General features: G+C 35.3%; 3 protein-coding genes across 6 annotated transcripts in view; 2 read left to right on the forward strand and 1 right to left on the reverse strand.

Moving 5' to 3' along the window:
• LOC137657618 (beta-1,4-glucuronyltransferase 1-like) overlaps nt 1-895 on the forward strand; it is a 93,002-nt gene extending 92,107 nt beyond the window's left edge. For all 3 annotated transcript variants that reach the window (XM_068391986.1, XM_068391987.1, XM_068391988.1), the window contains one exon: nt 474-895. In XM_068391986.1, the coding sequence (XP_068248087.1) occupies nt 474-797 (324 nt within the window). In that variant the 3' untranslated portion in view covers nt 798-895. The remainder of the gene's footprint in view (nt 1-473) is intronic.
• The window catches only part of LOC137657622 (NADH dehydrogenase [ubiquinone] 1 alpha subcomplex assembly factor 3), a 346,628-nt gene that overhangs the window by 315,494 nt on the left and 10,418 nt on the right, over nt 1-20,716 (reverse strand). The window lies entirely within an intron of this gene.
• Nucleotides 3,499-13,960, forward strand: LOC137657621 (beta-1,4-glucuronyltransferase 1-like). Of its 2 annotated transcripts, none has more exons than XM_068391992.1 (5): nt 3,499-3,839; nt 7,127-7,316; nt 10,234-11,199; nt 12,064-12,201; nt 12,975-13,960. In XM_068391992.1, the coding sequence occupies exons 2-5, from the start codon at nt 7,149-7,151 to the stop codon at nt 13,050-13,052; spliced, it is 1,350 nt and encodes a 449-aa protein (XP_068248093.1). In that variant the 5' UTR covers nt 3,499-3,839; nt 7,127-7,148; the 3' UTR covers nt 13,053-13,960. The 2 variants fall into 2 exon arrangements, with proteins under 2 accessions (XP_068248093.1, XP_068248092.1); XM_068391991.1 differs by having other exon boundaries at nt 3,505-3,881.

The raw sequence follows: 20,716 nt of genomic DNA on the forward strand, positions 1-20,716 counted from the left end.
ATTTTGAAGTATTGAACTTTAACCCTCCAGGAGAAGTGTTAAAACTCACAACTATCCAATCTTTGATATAGAAGTGAAGGAATCAACCTTAGATGTCATGATGCCAGATAACCTTTAATCAATCAATGAATCTTCCATGCCTCTGGCATCTACTTAAGCATTCATTGTTCCACTTACTCTATTTACCTTCATAGTATTTATTTTGCTTACGTTTAATTTTCAACTTTCTCTTCCAATAGCACTTTCAACCTCATAGTTACCAGTTTTGGGAATTTCTCGACACTGTTACCAATTCACGGCTTAATTTCTTATCCCAAAACTTAGCACCTACATCTCGGTAGCCAACATCTGTATCTCAACATCTATATCTTGGGACCTAAACCTTTTCAGGGCACTAAACTACTAATCATCTTGAATACATTACTTGAGTATATTCCCCATTTTAGAACATTCACAACTTTCTGTTCTTTCAGGCATTTCGACGGGAGATCTACGCACGGTACGGCAAAAAGGCGGAGGATTACGAACCTAAGAAAAAGGAGGATAAAAACAAGAAAAAGAGTAAAAGTGATGTTTCTCCTGCTGGTAAAGAAAGTGGAGGAGGAGGAGGAGGAGGAGGAGGAGGAGGAGGTGGAGGAGGAGGAGGTGGAGGAGGAGCAGCAGCAGCAGAAGGAGCAGCAGGAGGACAGACTAATAAAGTGAATGTGAAGATCGTCCAGAGCCCAAAATCTGCGAACCAAAAGTTACCTCTAATGGTGACTAAAATCCGCGAAGCATTACAAAATATCAAAATCTGATATCGGTTTTAATAACAGAGTTAAAATTTCTATTTATAATCGATTTATGACAAATATAATTTATTTATATTCTATAAATTACACGTTATTTTAAACTATTCATGCTTATTTAATTTCCCTTGAGGAAAGTGGAATATTTTTATATAAATTTAAATATTTTTTATAGTGTTTTTGTATTCTGAGAGAGAGAGAGAGAGAGAGAGAGAGAGAGAGAGAGAGAGAGAGAGAGAGAGAGTTTATCTTACATTCGAAAGGCATAATGATTAGATATTTACAGATTTTTTTATTCGTATCTTAGGTAAGTATATTTTTTTCACGAGACGCAATTGGTATCGAAGTTGAAAAAATTACACATTTAAACTTCGTACACTTATACAAACCTGTGGAAAGAACGCCGTTTTATATAATTATATTTACTTGGTAAATTTTTAAAAATGTGTTACTCATTCGTGTGGTAACATGAAACCCAAAACATTTAATTCTCCGATGATGTGGAATGTCATTGCTATAAAAAAGTAATGATTTAAAAGCTCAAGATAGAGAAGACTGGCGAAATCTAACCGAGGCCCTTTGCGTCAATGGGCGTAAGAGGTGATGATGGTGGCGATGAAAAAAAGTTTTAAGTGGGAGCTGTTGTCACAGTTGCAAGCCAATTCATTGTTATACCGGGTGATAATTTGGTGAATATGGTACTATAAAAATCTTTTAATTAACCTTGCTACGAGTCGTGGCACTACTCTAATTATGGGAGTGTCCTAACACATTGTTAAAAAAAAAAAATTAAATCATATTTTCCGTAGAAATATACTGTTCTCAGTCGTATTTCGGTAAAATACAGGCGATCGTAATTTTTTACCATACTTTATTATCTTTACGGGTTAGTTACCATAATATCACTCCTTAACGTCATTATATCCGTTTAGTATAGGTAAATGCCTTGCAACATTAATTCCAGGATTGTTACTCTTTTTATGGCAAATTTTTAACTGTGTAGCTAGACTGAAGTTACTGTATAAACTAATTGTAAAATGCCTTGCAACATTAATTCCAGGATTTTTACTGTTTTTTTATGGCAAATTTTTAACTGTGTAGCTAGACTGAAGTTACTGTATAAACTAATTGTGAAATTAGAATATTTCATACCATTGCTACTCTGTGTTGCATACCATTGTTAGTCTGTGTTATCTAGCGACTTAACGCAAAATCAGTTTTTTTTTGCCACATTGGCGATTTCTGAGAAAGAGGGTTGTCATGTTGGAAATTATTTCTTAATATTGATTTATATTGAGAATTCTGGTAATCTGTAGTGATTTATCATAGTCTGGTCAACTGAAATTGCCACAATATCAATATTAATCAGGTATGAGTTTTAAAACTTGTTAATATCGAGTAACATTTCCAATTATAATAAAAACGTCTTAAATTTTTAAAGATTATAAATTTTTAGTTGTTCCTGATTGTCTTTATATTAAACACGAAAATTTTTATTTTAAAAAGGAAAAATAAATATTTAGTATTAATAGGGTTTTAAATAAGCTTTTAATTTTTTGTTCGGCTTCGAGAACTATTAGCTGTTTGACGCCAGTCTTATTTTAAATAGACGATAATTGCCCAGTAGATTCCTCGTTAACCTTTTAAAGGAAATAGATGTATTTTACAAAATTATAGTTGCTTTTATGGTTTTATAATAGTATATTTTTAATAAGAGTTTTATGATATATTCTATAATATATATATATATATATATATATATATATATATATATATATATATATATATATATATATATATATATATATACTGTATATATATATATATATATAAAATAAACGAAAAATTTCTCTGATTAAGTTCTGTTTTAGGAAAAGTCAACAAGTTGGCTGTTTGCGAATAGTTAGATAGTTAGATGCCACCAACAACTATTACAATATCAAATTGGACGTTTGATGTTTTATTGTTCATATATTTTTTGCTTTGAGCAGTTTACTTACCTGGCGATGAAATTACAGACGATGTAATATATTGCGATGTATTTATAATGCGGTGAAAATGTATTAGATGTAATTACCACGATGTAATTGCCGCGATGAAATTGCGGCGATGTAATTACCGCGATGAAATTACCACGATGTAATTACCGCGATGAAATTACCACGATGTAATTACCGCGATGTAATTGCCGCGATGAAATTACGGCGATGTAATTACCGCGATGAAATTATCACGATGCAATTACTGCGATGGAATTACCACGATGTAATTACCGCGATGAAATTACCACGATGTAATTACCACGATGAAATTACGGTGATGAAATTACCGCGATGTAATTACCACGATGTAATTGCCGCGATGAAATTACGGCGATGTAATTACCGGACAGCAATAAAAACAATGACTTTCTTTTGTTCCACAAATTAGGGATCTAAGATGAATTATAGTTAGGTATTAGGAAAGCTAAATAAACAATAGAAAATATTTCCACTGAAAAAAAGACTTTTGTCGTCTTATATACCCAAAAACTTTAAATTAATCTTGCCCGGTGAAGAGGCGAGTTCTTAATCTCTTTTATTATACAAGAATAGGCTCTGTTTTACTGTCCTAACTTTTACCTCTTGTAAATAAACCAACATACACAATTCTGGTTTTAAAAATACTCATGAATAAATATTGAATAAAGATCTAATATTTTAAGGAGTGAGGCTTAATTACTTTTCAACAATTTATCGAATGATTGCCTTGAACATTTAATCGTTTTACTTTTATGTGGTAATTCCTTGGCTTATGCGTTACCTATAATTTCTGATTTTGAAATAAACATATAGAATAAAATTCTCCAAGGAAACTAAATATTTGTGCCTGTGGGGTGAGTGTTTTTAAAAGGGTCCAATATTGAAGACATTGATAAGATAAGCTTACAGATTAGATTAAACCCGATGCCTTCTAGTTATCTCTTGTGTGTTCAGTCCTCAAGATGGAGCAGTGGCTTGATCTTTGACTTGAACGTTAGACCTACTCATTTTCAGTTTTCAGAATATCCGAGTGAGTGACTTCATCATTTGTGACGCAGTGTTTTTTTGTAAGGTAAGAGCCTGATTAGTTCTTTAGACCTAAGCATGTAGATATAAGTTAGCAAGTAGACACTTATATTAGACCCTTCGTGTCCTTACTGAGTAGGGATACTCAGTAAAGCTGTACTAGTCAGGGACACCCATACCAGGTTGGTTTGTTGTGAGCGATCAGACAAAAGTGTGGTTAAACGTCTCTGAGTGGGGGGCGGTTGTACCTTGACGTGGATAAAGGGTTTGTGTATCGCCATGATCCGCAAAGCTGTACTAGTCAGGGCCACCCATACTAGGATGGTTTGCTGTGAGGGACCAGATAAAAGTCTGATTGGTTTCTTCTCTGAGTGAGGGTACCATGACATGTTAAAAAGGTTTACGTACCGCCATGATCAGCAAAGCTGTACTAGTCAAGGACAACTATACTAGAATGGTTTGTGAGCGATCAAACTTGAAGTTTGTTTGGTTTCGTTTCTGAAGAGGTGTGGGTACCTTGACATGGTGAAAGGGTTTGTGTATTGCCATGATCAGCATGGCTGTACTAGTCAGGGACACCCTTACTAGGATGGTTTGTTCTGAGCGATCAGACAAAAGTCTGGGTAGTTAAGTTTCTGAGTGGGGGTACTTTAACGTGGTGAAAGTGTTTACGTACCGCCATGATCAGAAAAGCTGTACTAGTCAGGGACACACATCCTAGGGTGGTTTGCTCTGAGCGATCAGACCAAAGTCTGGGTAGTTAAGTTTCTGAGTGGGGTTACCTTGACATGGTGAAAGGGTTTATGTATGGCCATGATTAGCATGGCTGTACTAGTCAGGGACACCCATACTAGGACGGTTTGGTGTGAGCGAACAGACAGAAGTCCCCCACCATCACCAAACTGCCCAACCCCCAGGCATTGAATTCACATGTCGGGGGCCTTTGTTCTGCGGTGGACTAGAAACATCTGCATTTGTTGCTGTTGTTTTGTAAATAACCACCTGTACTTACTGACTAGTATAATGTATATCGCTTCCTTTCATATAAAACCACGACAGCCAATGAAAGGAATAGCCGTTTAAAACATATTTGTAATCTGAAGTAAATTGCACGGTTATATGTTAAAATCTCAAATTTCTTAAATATTTTAGCAATGTACTGTACCCGCACGTGAAAAGCAACTGTCTTATGAATGTGTTATCAGTGTTGGCTTTAGTGGGAAACACCACATGTTGCTTATGAAAGCAATAGAAGAAAATCGATGTTAGTTTCACATGTTACATTGCGTGGAAGCACTTATGATTAATAGGAAGTTTATTTTGCTTGAGCTCTTACGTCAGATAGTCTTATGTTAACAAAAACCATGAGTCTACTTAACGAGAAAATAACTCAATAGGCCTAGACTGATTTGTCGAATAAATCAACTCAAAATTTATATTAGCCTGATGTATCACGCATTCTTTTTATTTTTTTTTTTTCATCTTTTAAAAATTAAGAAAGATAGTTTGGTATATTTCTCCTACAAATGGAATTTGATCTCTGTTCAGTTTTAAGTCGCTCAGTTTTCGATTCCTCTTTTTGTCTGTCCATCTGTGAAGTATTTAAAGTATTATTCTTAACAAAACATTAAACAGCTCTGGACAAACTGAACCTACCTAAAAATTATTAAATAGATATCAATTGTCAATGAATTGTTATTTACATTAATTAGGTATTTCAAGTCACTAACAAAATGTAATCAGAGTATCAACAGGAAGTTTTATTGTACCAGGTTATATTAACTGATGTTTATGTGTTTGAGTGAAATTTGTTGAACAGAGCTGAGTACCTCTGTAGTGGAGGCGAGGACACAACTAACAGAGCAACTAATTTTATAAAGATAGGTAAAACCCGAATACTTACACTGTACTTTAATAGTTAATTTGGAAGAATATATACCCACAGTATCATTGGGTTTTACCCTCATGCCCCAACCAACCAGTGAACAAACTTTAATTTTAATTCAAGCTACCTCTTCTAAGTGAATATGACTGAAATTGACGAAACAACGTGTGCCATATGTTTTTGCCAGCATAGGTGATTAAAATTACTTGTTAATATCAAAGAGTATAGCTAGTATTATAACTAGCGGTATGCTTACTATGAAAATTTGAGAAGTTGTTTAAGTAAAGCCACAAGCTTTCCTACAGAGTCATCTGAAAATTGTAGGAAATATTTTCTTGTGGTAGTGTTGTTCTGATACGTAACTAGGAAATTAAGACTATTCCTAATTATCACAAAATGATACTGCAACCAATTATGCACCATTCATTGAAGCTGATTGTAGTAATGTAACGTTGTAACTTCATTTAAAAGATGAAGGAGGAATTTTGTAAATAGTTAAAAATGTCACTTCATACTTTATAGGGAGTCAGCCAGCTTCTTTTGTAATTGAGACTTCATTATGATGTTTTACTAAAACTAATTATCCAGTCATAGTTTCTTAAGAGGAAAAGTAGAATTAGAGGAAGGCAAGCTCTGGCCGCTGTTGGTAATTCATCGAATTCTTGCCATTAAGTGAATAAAAGTTTGTTTGAAGGTAACGTACAAATGGCTATACTTGAGCAACTATACTCAATTTGTTTTAATGAGGCGCATTTGCACCGACTCGCAGCGGCGCCCCTTTAGCTCGGAAAAAGTTTCCTTCTATCTGATTGGTTAGAATTATCTCGTCCAACCAATCAGCGAGCGGGAAACTTTTCCGAGTCAAAAGGGCACCCCTGCGAGTCTGCGTAAATCTGCCTCACTAAAAAGAATTGATTATAGTGCAACATTGTTCCAGAAAACATCTGTGAAGGATATACGAGTCATCAATGGAAGCTACACCAAATGCATTATTCTAGTATACTTTGTAGAGAATAATCATGAGTGTACACTAAAGACAAATATGAGAATGCACTATTGCATTTTCCTTGTAAATGTTTTGGGCAGGGAAGGGGTGACATTAAATGGCTTTTAAAACAAAACAAAAATTAGATTTTTGTTTGCCATATATTTCCATAGCTCAAAGATCATTTGTTTTCCCCTGATTTCCCTATAAACCATGTTGACTAATTCATAATGTTTAATTAAATTAATTTTCCTCATAATGATGAATATTTCTTTATCTTAATACACGGTTGAACTTTCATGATGAAAATACTATTCAACATAATGAAAAATACTCGATATACAGGTATACAGTAGTGATAATCACAGATAAACTCTTACATTTTCTGTATGAAATTCCTTGTCTTAATTTTTCTTCGCAGGAAGGAGGATAAATACACGAAGATGCACTCATCGGATAATATAATCGCCATTGGCATTGTAACAACATTAATCAATATTGTTATCACACTGGTGGTAATACTCATCATGTGGAATCTTCAAGGCCCATCATCCATTAGAAAGGTTTTGGGTCAACTGGCAGCAGAAGAGTATTTGCAGGAGCATCACGAGGTGAGTTATCTCCAGGGTTTAAACTTGACCATCACGAGGTGAGTTATCTCCAGGGTTTAAACTTGACCATCACGAGGTGAGTTATCTCCAGGGTTTAAACTCGACCATCACGAGGTGAGTTATCTCCAGGGTTTAAACTCGACCATCACGAGGTGAGTTATCTCCAGGGGTTAAACTCGAGCATCACGAGGTGAGTTATCTCCAGGGATTAAACTCGACATCACGAGGTGAGTTATCTCCAGGGATTAAACTCGACCATCACGAGGTGAGTTATCTCCAGGGGTTAAACTCGAGCATCACGAGGGGAGTTATCTCCAGGGTTTAAACTTGAGCATCACGAGGTGAGTTATCTCCAGGGGTTAAACTCGAGCATCACGAGGTGAGTTATCTCCAGGGTTTAAACTCGACCATCACGAGGTGAGTTATCTCCAGGGGTTAAACTCGAGCATCACGAGGTGAGTTATCTCCAGGGTTTAAACTCGAGCATCACGAGGTGAGTTATCTCCAGGGGTTAAACTCGAGCATCACGAGGGGAGTTATCTCCAGGGTTTAAACTCGAGCATCACGAGGTGAGTTATCTCCAGGGATTAAACTCGAGCATCACGAGGGTGAGTTATCTCCAGGGTTTAAACTTGAGCATCACGAGGTGAGTTATCTCCAGGGCTTAAACTCGAGCATCACAAGGTGAGTTGTCTCCAGGGTTTAAACTCGAGCATCACGAGGTGAGTTATCTCCAGGGTTTAAACTCGAGCATCACGAGGTGAGTTATCTCCAGGGTTTAAACTCGAGCATCACGAGGTGAGTTATCTCCAGGGTTTAAACTCGAGCATCACGAGGTGAGTTATCTCCAGGGGTTAAACTTGAGCATGTGGACATTACCTTAAATGCTGCTGCTTTTTACCTTAAATCACCTGAAAAAATTTAAAATTTCCTTTAATTTTTAATCTAGTAAAACCGAAAGTACCTTAGAATTACCTTAAAAATTATCATTACCTTTAAAATCACCTTGAAACCATGCAAATTACCTCCTTCTAAGGTAATTACCTTAAAAGTTTAAACCCTGTGCAGTTCACTAGCTGCTACTTTCAATAGCTCACTATATGAGCTTCTTAATTGGCCCTATTTAGCTGAATGCACTCTGAGGTTCCCATTCAAGTGTTTTGTATGTTGCATATGAGAGGTCTGTTTCGATATTGTTACTGTTCTTAAAATGTTATTTTTATTGAGCATTACTTCTATTGAAGTTTATTTCCTTATTTTTTACTCACTGGGTATTTTTCCCGTTGGAGCACTTGGGCTTATAACATCCTGCTTTTTTACCTAGGGTTGTAGCTTAGCTCATAATAATAATAATAATATCTTTGGGCTACATACTTCAAGACTCTTGCACCAGTATTGCCTTGTGCAGTCTACCTGTATCAAATTAGTTTGAAGGCATTGCTTATAGGTCCTTGCATTATTCCTAGGGCCCCTAGCTACACTTGCCTTACATACTTCTACATTAGCTTCATTCCTGCTTGCTTTCTTCCATTTTGCTGTCCAACTTCTTTAACTTTTACTTCTTATTGTAACTGCTGATTTTTCCCGCAGTTGCAATTTGACGCTGAATGTCCTCACAAGCCCCAGCTCCGGTTATATAACTTAAATTCATAAATCCAATCATAAGTTAATTTGAAACCATCTGTAGCTAGTCTTGTGATGACACAATTGTTTGGCTGAATTATGTAATCCTGATAGTACGCTGAATCATAACACACATGATAGTCTTCTAATGTGGCTTATATATGAAAGCATTACAGTATAAACAATGTAAGGGTAATCCTATCTAGAGGTACAACGCTCCTTGCTTATCTAACTTATCTATTTAATATATTTTACAGCTTCCTAAGTTATACTTTTGATAAGTTGTAGTGTATATATTTTCTGTAGTACTTTCTATTAGTAGTAGTTAGTCACTAGTTTATCAACATAACCCTCGAGATTTTCTTTTCAACAAAAGCAATATTTCCAAGATGATATTCACTGTCTTGCAAATCTTGCTACATTATCCACTTGAGCACGGAAAGTCAAATTACAGCAAAGTAGCACAACTAAGTCACAGGCTTTATCAACATTAAGGACAATATTACTAGTAATATTGAATAAATTTCAACAGGTTTCTAATTTTTTCTCCCCACTAACATACACTCAGTTTAATTTTCATGATTAGGTTTTTGTTTGAATGGCATCCAATTATTAACAATGGTAAGAACATCATTCGGTTTTTCATTTATATATTCAAAGTTTTGCAGTTTTATTTGCAAAAAAAACTGAAATTCAGTTGTCTGTAGTACATCTTAGTTGTATAATCACGTATATATAAGATACAATAGAACCTTCTGCTACAGTAAATTTAGTAGCATAATCTCTCAATGCAATATATGGTAGGACCTTACACACTGTCCTGAGGTTTTCATCTTAAGAATATCCAATTTTTACGTAGTAATTTATTAGTCTTCAAAATACTCGAGGGCGTCATCAACAAATCTAGGCTACTATGACCTCATCCATCATTTTCAACTGACCATTTACACTTCACAGAAAGATAACAGTGCTACAAGGTTTTCAAGAACTTTGAATTCTAATATTCCCTTTGACTACACTTTTCATGAACAACTGTGCAACTACATTAAAAATATTCTACTACTGAAAGATGGCCTTTTGTCTAAAAAAAATTAGCAATACAGAAAATGCATTTAAATCATAAATCCATGGGAAACGCGTCGCTTATGTAAATAACTGCTGTTCTATATCCAAACTTATTAATCCTTGCTCCAAGATTGTTGGTTTCATTTGGTGTTCGTTCACTTTTTTCCTTTTTAAATTGTATATACGAATATTTATTTTGAGTTTATTTCTTAACAATCTCCTATTGCAGCAACAGTGTCGTGGAAAAGAAACTGTACCAGAGGCAGCGATTCACTTCACTGGAACAGAGCAAACTCCCTTTCTAGACCACAGCCGAGGAGTCCTAGACAAGTCTGGTAGTTTCAAGTCACACCCATTCGCCATCACAGGAGAAAATTGGGATGAGACGTGTGATTCTTGGAATATCTGTCTTTCAACCCAAACATCCGCTGACCTGATGTTCAATATTGCCAAACAGGCAGAAATGTGGGAGGGACCTATATCCGTTGCTGTGTTAACTCCTGACCTTGACTTCACTGTTGCAATAATTATGATGAAATACTTACAGAAATGTTTTCCTAAAATGATGACGAGGGTAGCACTCCATATAACTTATCCTAGACACCTACCTCCAAGATATGACTATAATGAAGGAGAGGAGCGGCTAGAATACAACTGTAAACAGCCTGAATCTGTCAACAAGGAGATAGTGAGGAGGATTCGAACGCGCAAACTAACCGAGCACATAAAACTCTCCCCATATCCTCAAAACCTTCTGAGAAACCTGGCTCGTCAGGGCTGTCCGTGCGAGTTCTCCTTCACACCCGACATAGACATGATCTCAATCCCCAGAATGTCCAAGCAACTGAATGAATTCGTCGCCAGAAATTCCACGAGAGAGTGCGACCGTTGCGCATATATCATCCCAATTTATGAGATAGCTACCAGCGTGAAGAGAAATCCCAAGACTAAAGAACATTTGAAAAAATTAATAAAGTCTGGATTAGCACAGCGCTTCCACATCAAGGTTTTTCCTGGCAACCAGGAGAATTCTCAGTTGCTAAAGTGGGAAGGTGATTCTGATTTTAAAACTTTGGATGTTATGTACAACATCACCTCTTGGAAGGAGTACTGGGAGCCCATATATATTGCCAAAGCTACTGTCCCGCTCTTTGATGAGAGTTTTGTTGGCTATGGATATACGCGAAGCAGCCAGGTAGGGTAACTTTTGGCCTACGTTATAATTTGTTATAGTGAACAAGGCATTCTTTTCATACATTCTGTTATTTGATGCAGTTAGAAATATTCTTACAGGTACTTTAATTAAATAATTGTGTATTTAAGTTTAAATTTTACATTATTATTCAGCTTTCATGGTTTGAAGAAGCTTTGATATATTTACCATATTTCTTTTAATTTCTAGTATTTTTGAAGTGAACTTTCACATACACCGTATCTTCCTCCATACAACTTCCATAAAATTAACTTTCATTTAGATTTTTTACCACTTGCTTGCTTCCAACTTGCTGTCCAATCTAATATAACGTTCATTTAATGTCCTTGTTGCACTTTGACGCGGGTTGGCATCCCCCAACCCCAGCACTGGTTCATATGTCCCAAATTCAACAAATCCCATCCAACACTTAGATAATGTTAATTCGACAGCTTTTAATGATAATTAAGCAGCTGTTGTAGCTATCACTTCAGAGGTAAAACAGTCACACATAAATTGATGGATGTCCGGATGTTTGAAAGAGATTTATACTTCATCCATTTCTGAACGACAGGTGTCTGGGAGCGCGAAACTGGTCAAATATTCAACTAACTCAGACACCTGTCGTCCAGAAAGGGGTGAAGTGCAAATTTCTCTCTCAAACACCCGGACATCCATCAACTTAATGTGAGTGACTACTTTGTTTGTTTTAATTCGAACTTGTCCTGAGGTCTGTTACTCGGGTTTTAGTTGTTTTGATAAAACTGATTATTCAATGTATGGCAGTTGTTCTTGTAACATGTAAGCCCGAGCTTCCATTACTCTTCCCTCATATTTACGTTTATTTAAGTTCTCCTCCATTTCCAGATCTACGAGATGAACTACGCTGGGTACTCTTGGTTCATGCTGAACAAAGTCTTCTTGTGTCACAGTGGCTTTCAGACGAAAAGACAACGGTCCATAATTCGTAAAAAACAAATGCGTAAAAACATTAGGTTTTATAATGTAAGAAGTACAATTGTGGGGAAGACCTATTTTTTTTTTCCTTTTTGTAAATGGCATATTTGTTCGAACACAAAATTCTCTCTCTCTCTCTCTCTCTCTCTCTCTCTCTCTCTCTCTCTCTCTCTCTCTCTCTCTCTCTCTCTCTCTCATATATATGTATATATATATATATATATATATATATATATATATATATATATATATATATGTATATATATATATATATATATATATATATATATATACTTTATATATATACACATATATATATATATATATATATATATATATATATATATATATATATATATATATATATATATATATATATATACATATTCCCTATCCCCTCTGAATTTTGGAGCTAAAGGATTTTACAATAGGTTCAATACTCTGAGAGTAAATTGAACTTTATTAGTGCATTCTCTTTTGTCTAGATAATTCCCATCTCATCTAAATGTAATTGTTATCAAGTAAAATAAAACGCAGCCACCTTTCTTCATCATTGGCACATGTATTAAAACTTTTGAATGATTTTACGAGTTATATTTAGTTTCTTTAAGATAATTACTATCTGATTTACTTAACGTAATTATAAATACTGTTGCTGTAAACTATTATACAGTTTATCAAAAACTAGACACCTTTGAAATAGATAGTTTACCTTGAATCATTTAGTAAGGAATAAAGTTTAAATTTTTTATTACTATATAACATAGAACTTAATTATTATATTCATTATCTATTCATTAGAGATATCTCTTCTATTTCAGATCTTCAAGAAAGTGATTAATGCAAGATACACGAGTGAAGATGAGGATGACCAACACCAGGATAATGCAGTGGATTAAGGGGGGGGGGAGAGTTGGCGGCGAGTCGATTAGTCTTTTATAATAAAAAAAATAAAGCAATTCAAGATCGATATACCAAAGTAAACAATTTTTTTTTTTTATTACGGCAATATCATTTTACTTAGTGGAATGAATATTACACTTTCTTTAGAGTAAGAATTTTGTTCTAGTCTTGCTCGCCTTATATAGGCTATCGTCGCTTCAGTATGATAATTCTGTGTTGCGTAAAAAGTAAAATTCCGAACATTTAAAATAGTCATTTTCATTAGCACCTGTAAACATTGTGTCTTGTGTTGTACAGTTTGCTTCATGAATTCCGGTACACTTCCCGGGAAGGAAAGTGTACCATTGCTGTTAAGTAAATGGGAAGCGTTGCCAACAGTTTCTCTTTTACAGAACATAGCGTTAAATACTACAGGACGTTTTCTTAGCTTCCAGGGAAGTGTACCGGAATTAATGGAGCTAACTGTACGAAGAAGATGAAGCGGATAATTACATCGAGCTCGAAAATAATGGCATGCTGAGATGCCAATATTTTTTGCTTGCAATTCTAAATATTTGGTTCCATTTTCGATATATGTTATTCAGGGACGATAGTTATAAATCCAATGTCATAGCATTGCTTTATAAATGTATCTCAAGTTTCCTAGTTACGTCTTTCTCTTCCTGATCACTACCTAATGTACTTTTTACACCAATGAACGAATTCTTCTTATATATTTCATCCCTTTATGGCGAAGTGTTGAATCGGCAGAAGCCTCATTTTCCAGGAAAAAAGACTTTGAAGTTTTTAAGAAATGTAAACTATAATTAGGATATATTAAAAAGACAATGTCACATACTTTATTGTATATACACGTAATCATGATGTCTTCAAATACAGTATACCGTTGCTTGTGTAATCCTTTCCAACCATTTGTAATGTTAAATTAAATTGATTTCACAGTTTGCAAAAAATCTTGATTACATTCCATCATTTGTTAAAATGATCAAATACGGATAATTGTTTTTACCAATATAAATCTAAAAGATTGAAGCCTAATATCATCATCATCTCCTCCTACGCCTGTTGACGGAAAGGGCCTAAGTTAGATTTCGCTAGTCGTCTCTATCTTGAGCTTTTAAATCAGTACTTCTCCATTCATCATCTCCCACTTCACGCTTCATAGTCCTCAGCCATGTAGGCCTGGGTCTTCTAACTCTGGCTATCCTTTGATGAATCTAGCAAATGAATCCTCTATGGATTTAGTCAGTCAATGGAAAGAGAAGCATACGACCATAAATGATTGTGGGAGCAGGCAATAGAAAGCTACATGATCTAGTTGCTCAATGACAGGACTATTGCCTGAACTGGACTATGTGGTAGCCTTGGTGGTAGCGTCCCTGACTAATGAACAGCAGCCTGGGGTTCGAGCCCCGGTCAAACTCGTTAGTTCCTTTGGTTGCTCTAATCTCACCATCCTTGTGAGCTAAGGATGGGGGATAGGGGGAGCCTATAGGTCTATTTGCTGGGTCATCAGCAGCCATTGCCTGGCCCTCCCAGCTCCTAGCTTGGGTGGAGAGGGGCTTGGTCGCTGAACATATGTATATATTGTTGGTTTCTAGGGCAGTGTCCTGCTTGATAAGGCAATGTGACTGTCACTTGCCTCTGCCATTCATGAGCGGTCTTTAAAGCCTTTAAACTGAGACTAGTGAGGTATCCAAATTTTTATAAGATAATTCAGGAACTGTAATAATGGACCCTGACTTGATATTGATATCAGAGGGAAATGGTCTGGCATTCCTCAGATATATTTGAGGTCTTGAAGTAAATCTATTTTGTGGTTCATATTTCACAACTCGTAAGTCGCATGAAATTGTCCAGTTAACAGGATAACCTTCGTCAGAAATACAAATTCTCATAACACCCTTCTGCTGTGGCAGTTTTTCAATCAAACATGTCTGATGGTCGTAGAATGTTCCACGCTAAGTTGAACGGCAACAATAATATTTCCTGCATTTTAAATGGCACTTTTTACTGTGCTGTTAATAGAATCACTCTTACTCTGACAATGGTTATTTTCAAAGAAGTAGCGAATATTGTGACGGTGTCGATAGACTTTGAATCTTCAGGAAAGTTAAGAACATGGCAGGCTTTATTGAATTTTTATTTTGTCCTGTACACCTATTAAAATATATATATATATATATATATATATATATATATATATATATATATATATATATATATATATATATATATATATATATATATATATATATATATATATATATATATATATTCTAATGACTTCGTTCCTATTTTTAGCTTAATGGAAAAAATGTGTTTGCGTGTGTGATGCTATTTCATTTGATCTTATACCAGCAATACCCTCATGCCAATGAAAGCAATGACCTTTGTTACTAACAAGTTTATACATGGTGTGGACTGATGGGGGCAGACAGAGGGCTAGCCCTATATCAAAGCATACCACAAACAGATCATCATTGCTAGATGAACATTCGTTGTAAAATAATAGAAACAGAACATTCTTACAACTGCCAGAGGAACACGATGCAAAATAGGTTTCCCTCCTAACATATTTTTCACAGATATAGCAAGGTTGGTAGCGTAGCGGATCTCTATTATAGAGGTCCCAAGTTCGGTCCCCGCCAGGGACGCGAATACGGTGAGACCTTCTACCGGGGGTTACTCCCAGGGTGGCGCCTGGGGGGGAGGTTAGAGGGGACTAGTGATAGTCCCTGCTGGCTAATGGTCGCCCGAGGAGGACGATGTAAATCGTCTCTGTGGTGACTTAAAACCCACAACTTTAACAGATCGGGATGTGTTCACCTTCGTCATTTTCATCCCTTGGAGGTAGGAAGGTTGGATCGGCGTCTAAGTCTTAATTGATACTGTCAGGAACTATAGTCTGTCTAGAATGTCATGAAACATCGAGTAGGTTTGCGGCGATGCCAAACTTCCTCAAGACTTTTAATCTGACTCAAGCTAATCCCAGCATCCTTCCATTCTGGGTCCTTTAATACGGTCGTAAAATTTTATTTTTAATCCCATAATCTGGATCTTTCCAGTCACACAAAACCTGAATGGTTGTTGTGGATTAAGTTGACCTTGTGTTTCGAAAACAGCTCATAAAGTTGATTACTTTGTTTATTTTAAAAACATGCATGTAAAAAATTTTTTTAGGGAGAGTTCAAGCACCATATAAGGTACGGGAGACAAGTAAATGTCCTTAATACATATCATAGTATTTCTACAACTTTGAAGAGATCCATCTCAGATGAAAATAAAAATTTAACGTTTTGTACCCTACGATCAATCTAGTTCAGTACAATACTGGAATCTTAATGTACCAAATGTTTTCGAGCTTTATTACTCATAAAGCTTTAACTTTTATTCTTTATATAATTTGAATTCTGATTGAATCAGTTTATATTTGAACATTATCAAATGTGTAGTCAGATTCTTAAAGATATCTGTAGCCTGGCATCGTCTCTCTCTCTCTCTCTCTCTCTCTCTCTCTCTCTCTCTCTCTCTCTCTCTGTTACCATATTTGTTGTAGAATTGATGAATGTGCCAAACATCAAATATTTCATAAAATAATACTTTTCTCAATTAAAACAATTTCTCGGATTTTAGGATAATGAAACGGTAAAGTTAATAGACATTTTCTTTAAAATAAGGCACTGTTTTAGTATAAAAATAAAATTGTCTTGGTTATCAGGAAGTAAATTCTCATAGGAGGATGAAACCTCTAACATAGAAACAAGGAGTAAAACAAATGTATGCAGTGAAATCGATAAAGATTTTTCCCATAAAATAAATTGTTTACAAAAATATGTGTTGTTTACCGTCACAGGATAAAACTAAACAACAAAATAAAACAGAAGTTTCCATTAAATTAAATCAAGATAATCCTCCAGTGTTTTTCAGCATTAATGTGTTCTATACTATTCTTCATCAGATGAAGTTACTTCTATAACAAATGAATCAACAAACTGATTCATAGCAACATCATTCTCTGTGTCTTTTATAATGATGTCTTCAACATGATTAACGGCATTTTTCCAATTTTCTGCTGTCACGCATGACAGTGCCACTCGCAGCAAAGATGTTAGATCTGCCATTTTAAATGTATTCCTTTTGGCTACATAGTCTTTAATCTGCGCCCAAATGAGTTCAATTGCACTATAATGGCAGTGATAAGGTGGCAGCCTTACGACCCTGTGACCTTTTTCCAAATCTATTTTGTCGATGACATATTTTGGAGCATTTCCATGTTTCACTGCTTTCACCATTTCAAGCAATTCACACTTCGTCAGATATTCTGGGGGATTTTCACCTTTATTTCTTAACCAGTCTTGGATCGCTCCCTTTGTGCTTGCCATGGTAGGAGGTTTGTCACTTTGCACTGAATGGTATGATGCGTTGTCCATAATTATGACGGACTGTTGTGGTATATTGGGTATGAGCTGCTCTCGAAACCATTTTTCGAATACAATGTGATTCATTTGGTGGTGATAGTCACTGTCGTTCTTTGCTTGGAATACCAACTGTGCATTTGGCAAGAATCCTTGCTCAGATCCAGCATGCAAAATGATAGTTTTATTCCCTTTCCCGCTTGGTGGGTTTATTTCAGTTGCTCCTGTCGAACTTTCATCCATCCAACACTTGGTGACTGTATAATTCTGATTAATCCAGGTTTCATCCAGAAATATAACAGACTTTTTTCCTGTACCCCTAATATTTTTCATGTCACGTAGGAACTTGGTCCTGGCACTTGCAATATCACTTCTCCTCAGTAGAAATTTCCGCTCGTTAACTCTTCCGTATTTAAATCCAATTTCTTCAAGTATCTTACGTAAAGATTCTCTGCATCCACTAAATCCAATATTTTCTTTGACTTCAAGTAGAATGCTATCCAGCGTTGGAATTTCCTTTCTGACATAGTAACCGAGAACTGTCCTTCGTAAAACGCACTGATCAAATCCATCGATGTTGGTTACAGTTGGTGGTCTTTTCCTTTTCTTTACGTTAAAAACGGGAGCTTCATTTTCTTCTAAGCTGTCTTTTCCTTCCTTACAAATGCGATATATCGTACTTCTGCACTGCTTAGTTGCACCCATTGTACGTTGTACTGCCTTGTCAAAGCCATGCATAACAGTTTTGTCTTCTTTCTCCCTTTTGAAGTACTCGTGGACATTGAATATGACTTCTTGCGTCTGAGCACTTAATTGCTGTCGTGGGGAGCCTTCCATCTTAAACCGTCACGCTTGGGTATCAGAACCAAAGTGATAAGCTACTTAACCTTCCTGACCTGAGACAGAGAGAGATGTGGCATAGTGTATGCCAAATCTACACTGTTTTTTCGCCTTAAGTGAGATTTAATGAATGAAATTGGCGCAAAGCGGCAACGTCGGAAACCTACTCTATGTTTCATGACATTCTGGACAGACTATAGGAGAATAGTTTCTGGTAAGGGTAGTGGTGGGAGGAGTACGAAAATTTTCAATTGGCTTAAAATGTTATCGTCTTCATTTCATTGCTGGTAGTTTTCAACCAAAATTAGGAATTAGGAGCTTCAAAGTAACTCATAATAAGACACTTATTTTACATACATATTGAAAGTAACTGAATCATTAGAATAATGTTTCTTAATATTACATTTCATATCTTGCCATCCTGCATAAGATCATTTGTTTTTTATGCAAGGAACACGTAGCATATACTTCAAAGATATGTTCAATTATTACCATTAACAAATCTAAAGGAAGACAAGACGTCAGGTGACTTCATGATCATAATGACTAAAGTTGTGCTCCAATTCTGCTATTAAGAGGCACAAAAGATACTCCAGCTAGAAATAAGGATTGGTAGATATTGATTAATAAGCTGAAAAACTCGGGATAGTATTATAATACAAAGGTTAATTCCTTTTTATATCTAAAGTAATATATTTGCAGTAAAAGTCAATGTAGTGAATAATCTATTTCACATTTTCATTTTGTGTTACCCTGTATAAAAGAATTAAGCGGGTTTTTACTGCGGCAAGGAACACAAAGCGTACAATTTTACACTTGTGTAGTTATTATAATTGCCATTTTAAATGGAAGGTAAGACGTCAAGTGACTTTATACCTTCGTGATAATAATCGTTCAGAGTTCTGTTCTAATTCATAAGTCTACTATGAAACAATTAATTGCTATGAGTGATATTTCATATCTACAGATAACTTCTGTTACACCCTGTTATTAGGTTGCACCAAGGATACTAGACTACAGAACACTTGTTCTTTTAGCTGTTTAAAAATCCTATAATTAAATCGTAAATATGCTTGAAGGTATACCAGAACCTTCTTCAAATAGGAATATGTCATTGAATGTTATTTTCTCCATTGATGATAATCTTTTTATAGGCTAACTGATGAATAGCTGTACACGTGTTACAATGGAATAGCTTTTGTAACACCCTATTTTACCAGAACGTGTCAGACCTTCAAACATATTTTTATTTCTGTATCAATTGCAGTAATATTCAGAAGAAAACTGGGCCATTTCATTAATTAAAATATTTTGTACATTGCATTTATGAAGAAAGTTTACTTCAATATTTCAAAATAAAGGTATGCCGAGAAGACTCTTTTGATTGACGTCATCGAGTTTAAACTTTTATGACACCCTGTGCATACTTGGTACATATCTGATGCGCAAATGACTATTTGAAGTGCCAAGGATCTTAAAACACTGTGCTCTTCATTTGATATGATATTATCTATCTGGAAATAATGCTTATTTGCAAGGGAAGCATGAGCTGAAAACTAGAGATAAAACAAAGTTCAAAAGTTGATTTATATTCATATCTAAAGTAACAAATTTTCTATAAAAATTTTAATGTTAGTGAATATTACATTTCGAATTTTCATTTTGGGTTACCCTGTATCAAAAGCTCTATTTGGGGACCAAGGAACATAAAGCAAACTCTTTTACACTGACTACAATTATTATAACTACCAAATTCAATGAAAAGGAAGATGTTGAGTGACTTCATAACTTCATGATAATAATAATCAAGATTTTTGCTCTGTTTCATAAGTCTACTATGAAGCAATTAAATGTTGTGTGTGAGGTTTAATTTCTGCAGATAACTTCTGTAACACCCTGTTATTGGGTGACACCAAGGATACTAAACAACAGAGCACTTGGTTTTATGACTATTCAAAAATCTCATAATTACATGCTGAATATGTTTGTAGGTATACCAGAAGCCTTTCAAATGATACAATTTTCCCGAATATGTTATTAACCCTATTGATAATAAGGTTTTATAAGCTAACTGATGAATAACTACACACGTGTTGCAATGGAATAGTTTTTGTGTCACCCTGTTTTACAGGAATATGTCGGATCTTCAAACATTCTACAGTATTTCGAAAGGAAACTGTTTTATTTTATTACTTAAAAGTATTCGTACATTACTCTTGTGACAGTGGTTTGGATGGATTTCTAAATAAAGCCTAGATACAGAACAAAGATATGCTGAGATATCAATAGGGTTAACAACGTCATCAGTCTATACTTTTGGGACACCCTGTTCGTACATTGTCCGTTTTCTATGATGACCAATGATTTAGTTATATGGCCAAGGAGACTGGAACACCATCGTC

The sequence above is a fragment of the Palaemon carinicauda genome, chromosome 18 (genome assembly GCF_036898095.1).
Source record: "Palaemon carinicauda isolate YSFRI2023 chromosome 18, ASM3689809v2, whole genome shotgun sequence".
NCBI lineage: Eukaryota > Metazoa > Arthropoda > Malacostraca > Decapoda > Palaemonidae > Palaemon > Palaemon carinicauda.

Coding starts and splice junctions, on each gene's coding strand:
- LOC137657621 (XM_068391992.1), top strand. CDS start 7,149: ATGCACTCATCGGATAATATAATCGCCATTGGCATTGTAACAACATTA. Junction 7,317..10,233: donor ATTTGCAGGAGCATCACGAG/GTGAGTTATCTC, acceptor CTCCTATTGCAG/CAACAGTGTCGTGGAAAAGA. Junction 12,202..12,974: donor AAAACATTAGGTTTTATAAT/GTAAGAAGTACA, acceptor CTTCTATTTCAG/ATCTTCAAGAAAGTGATTAA.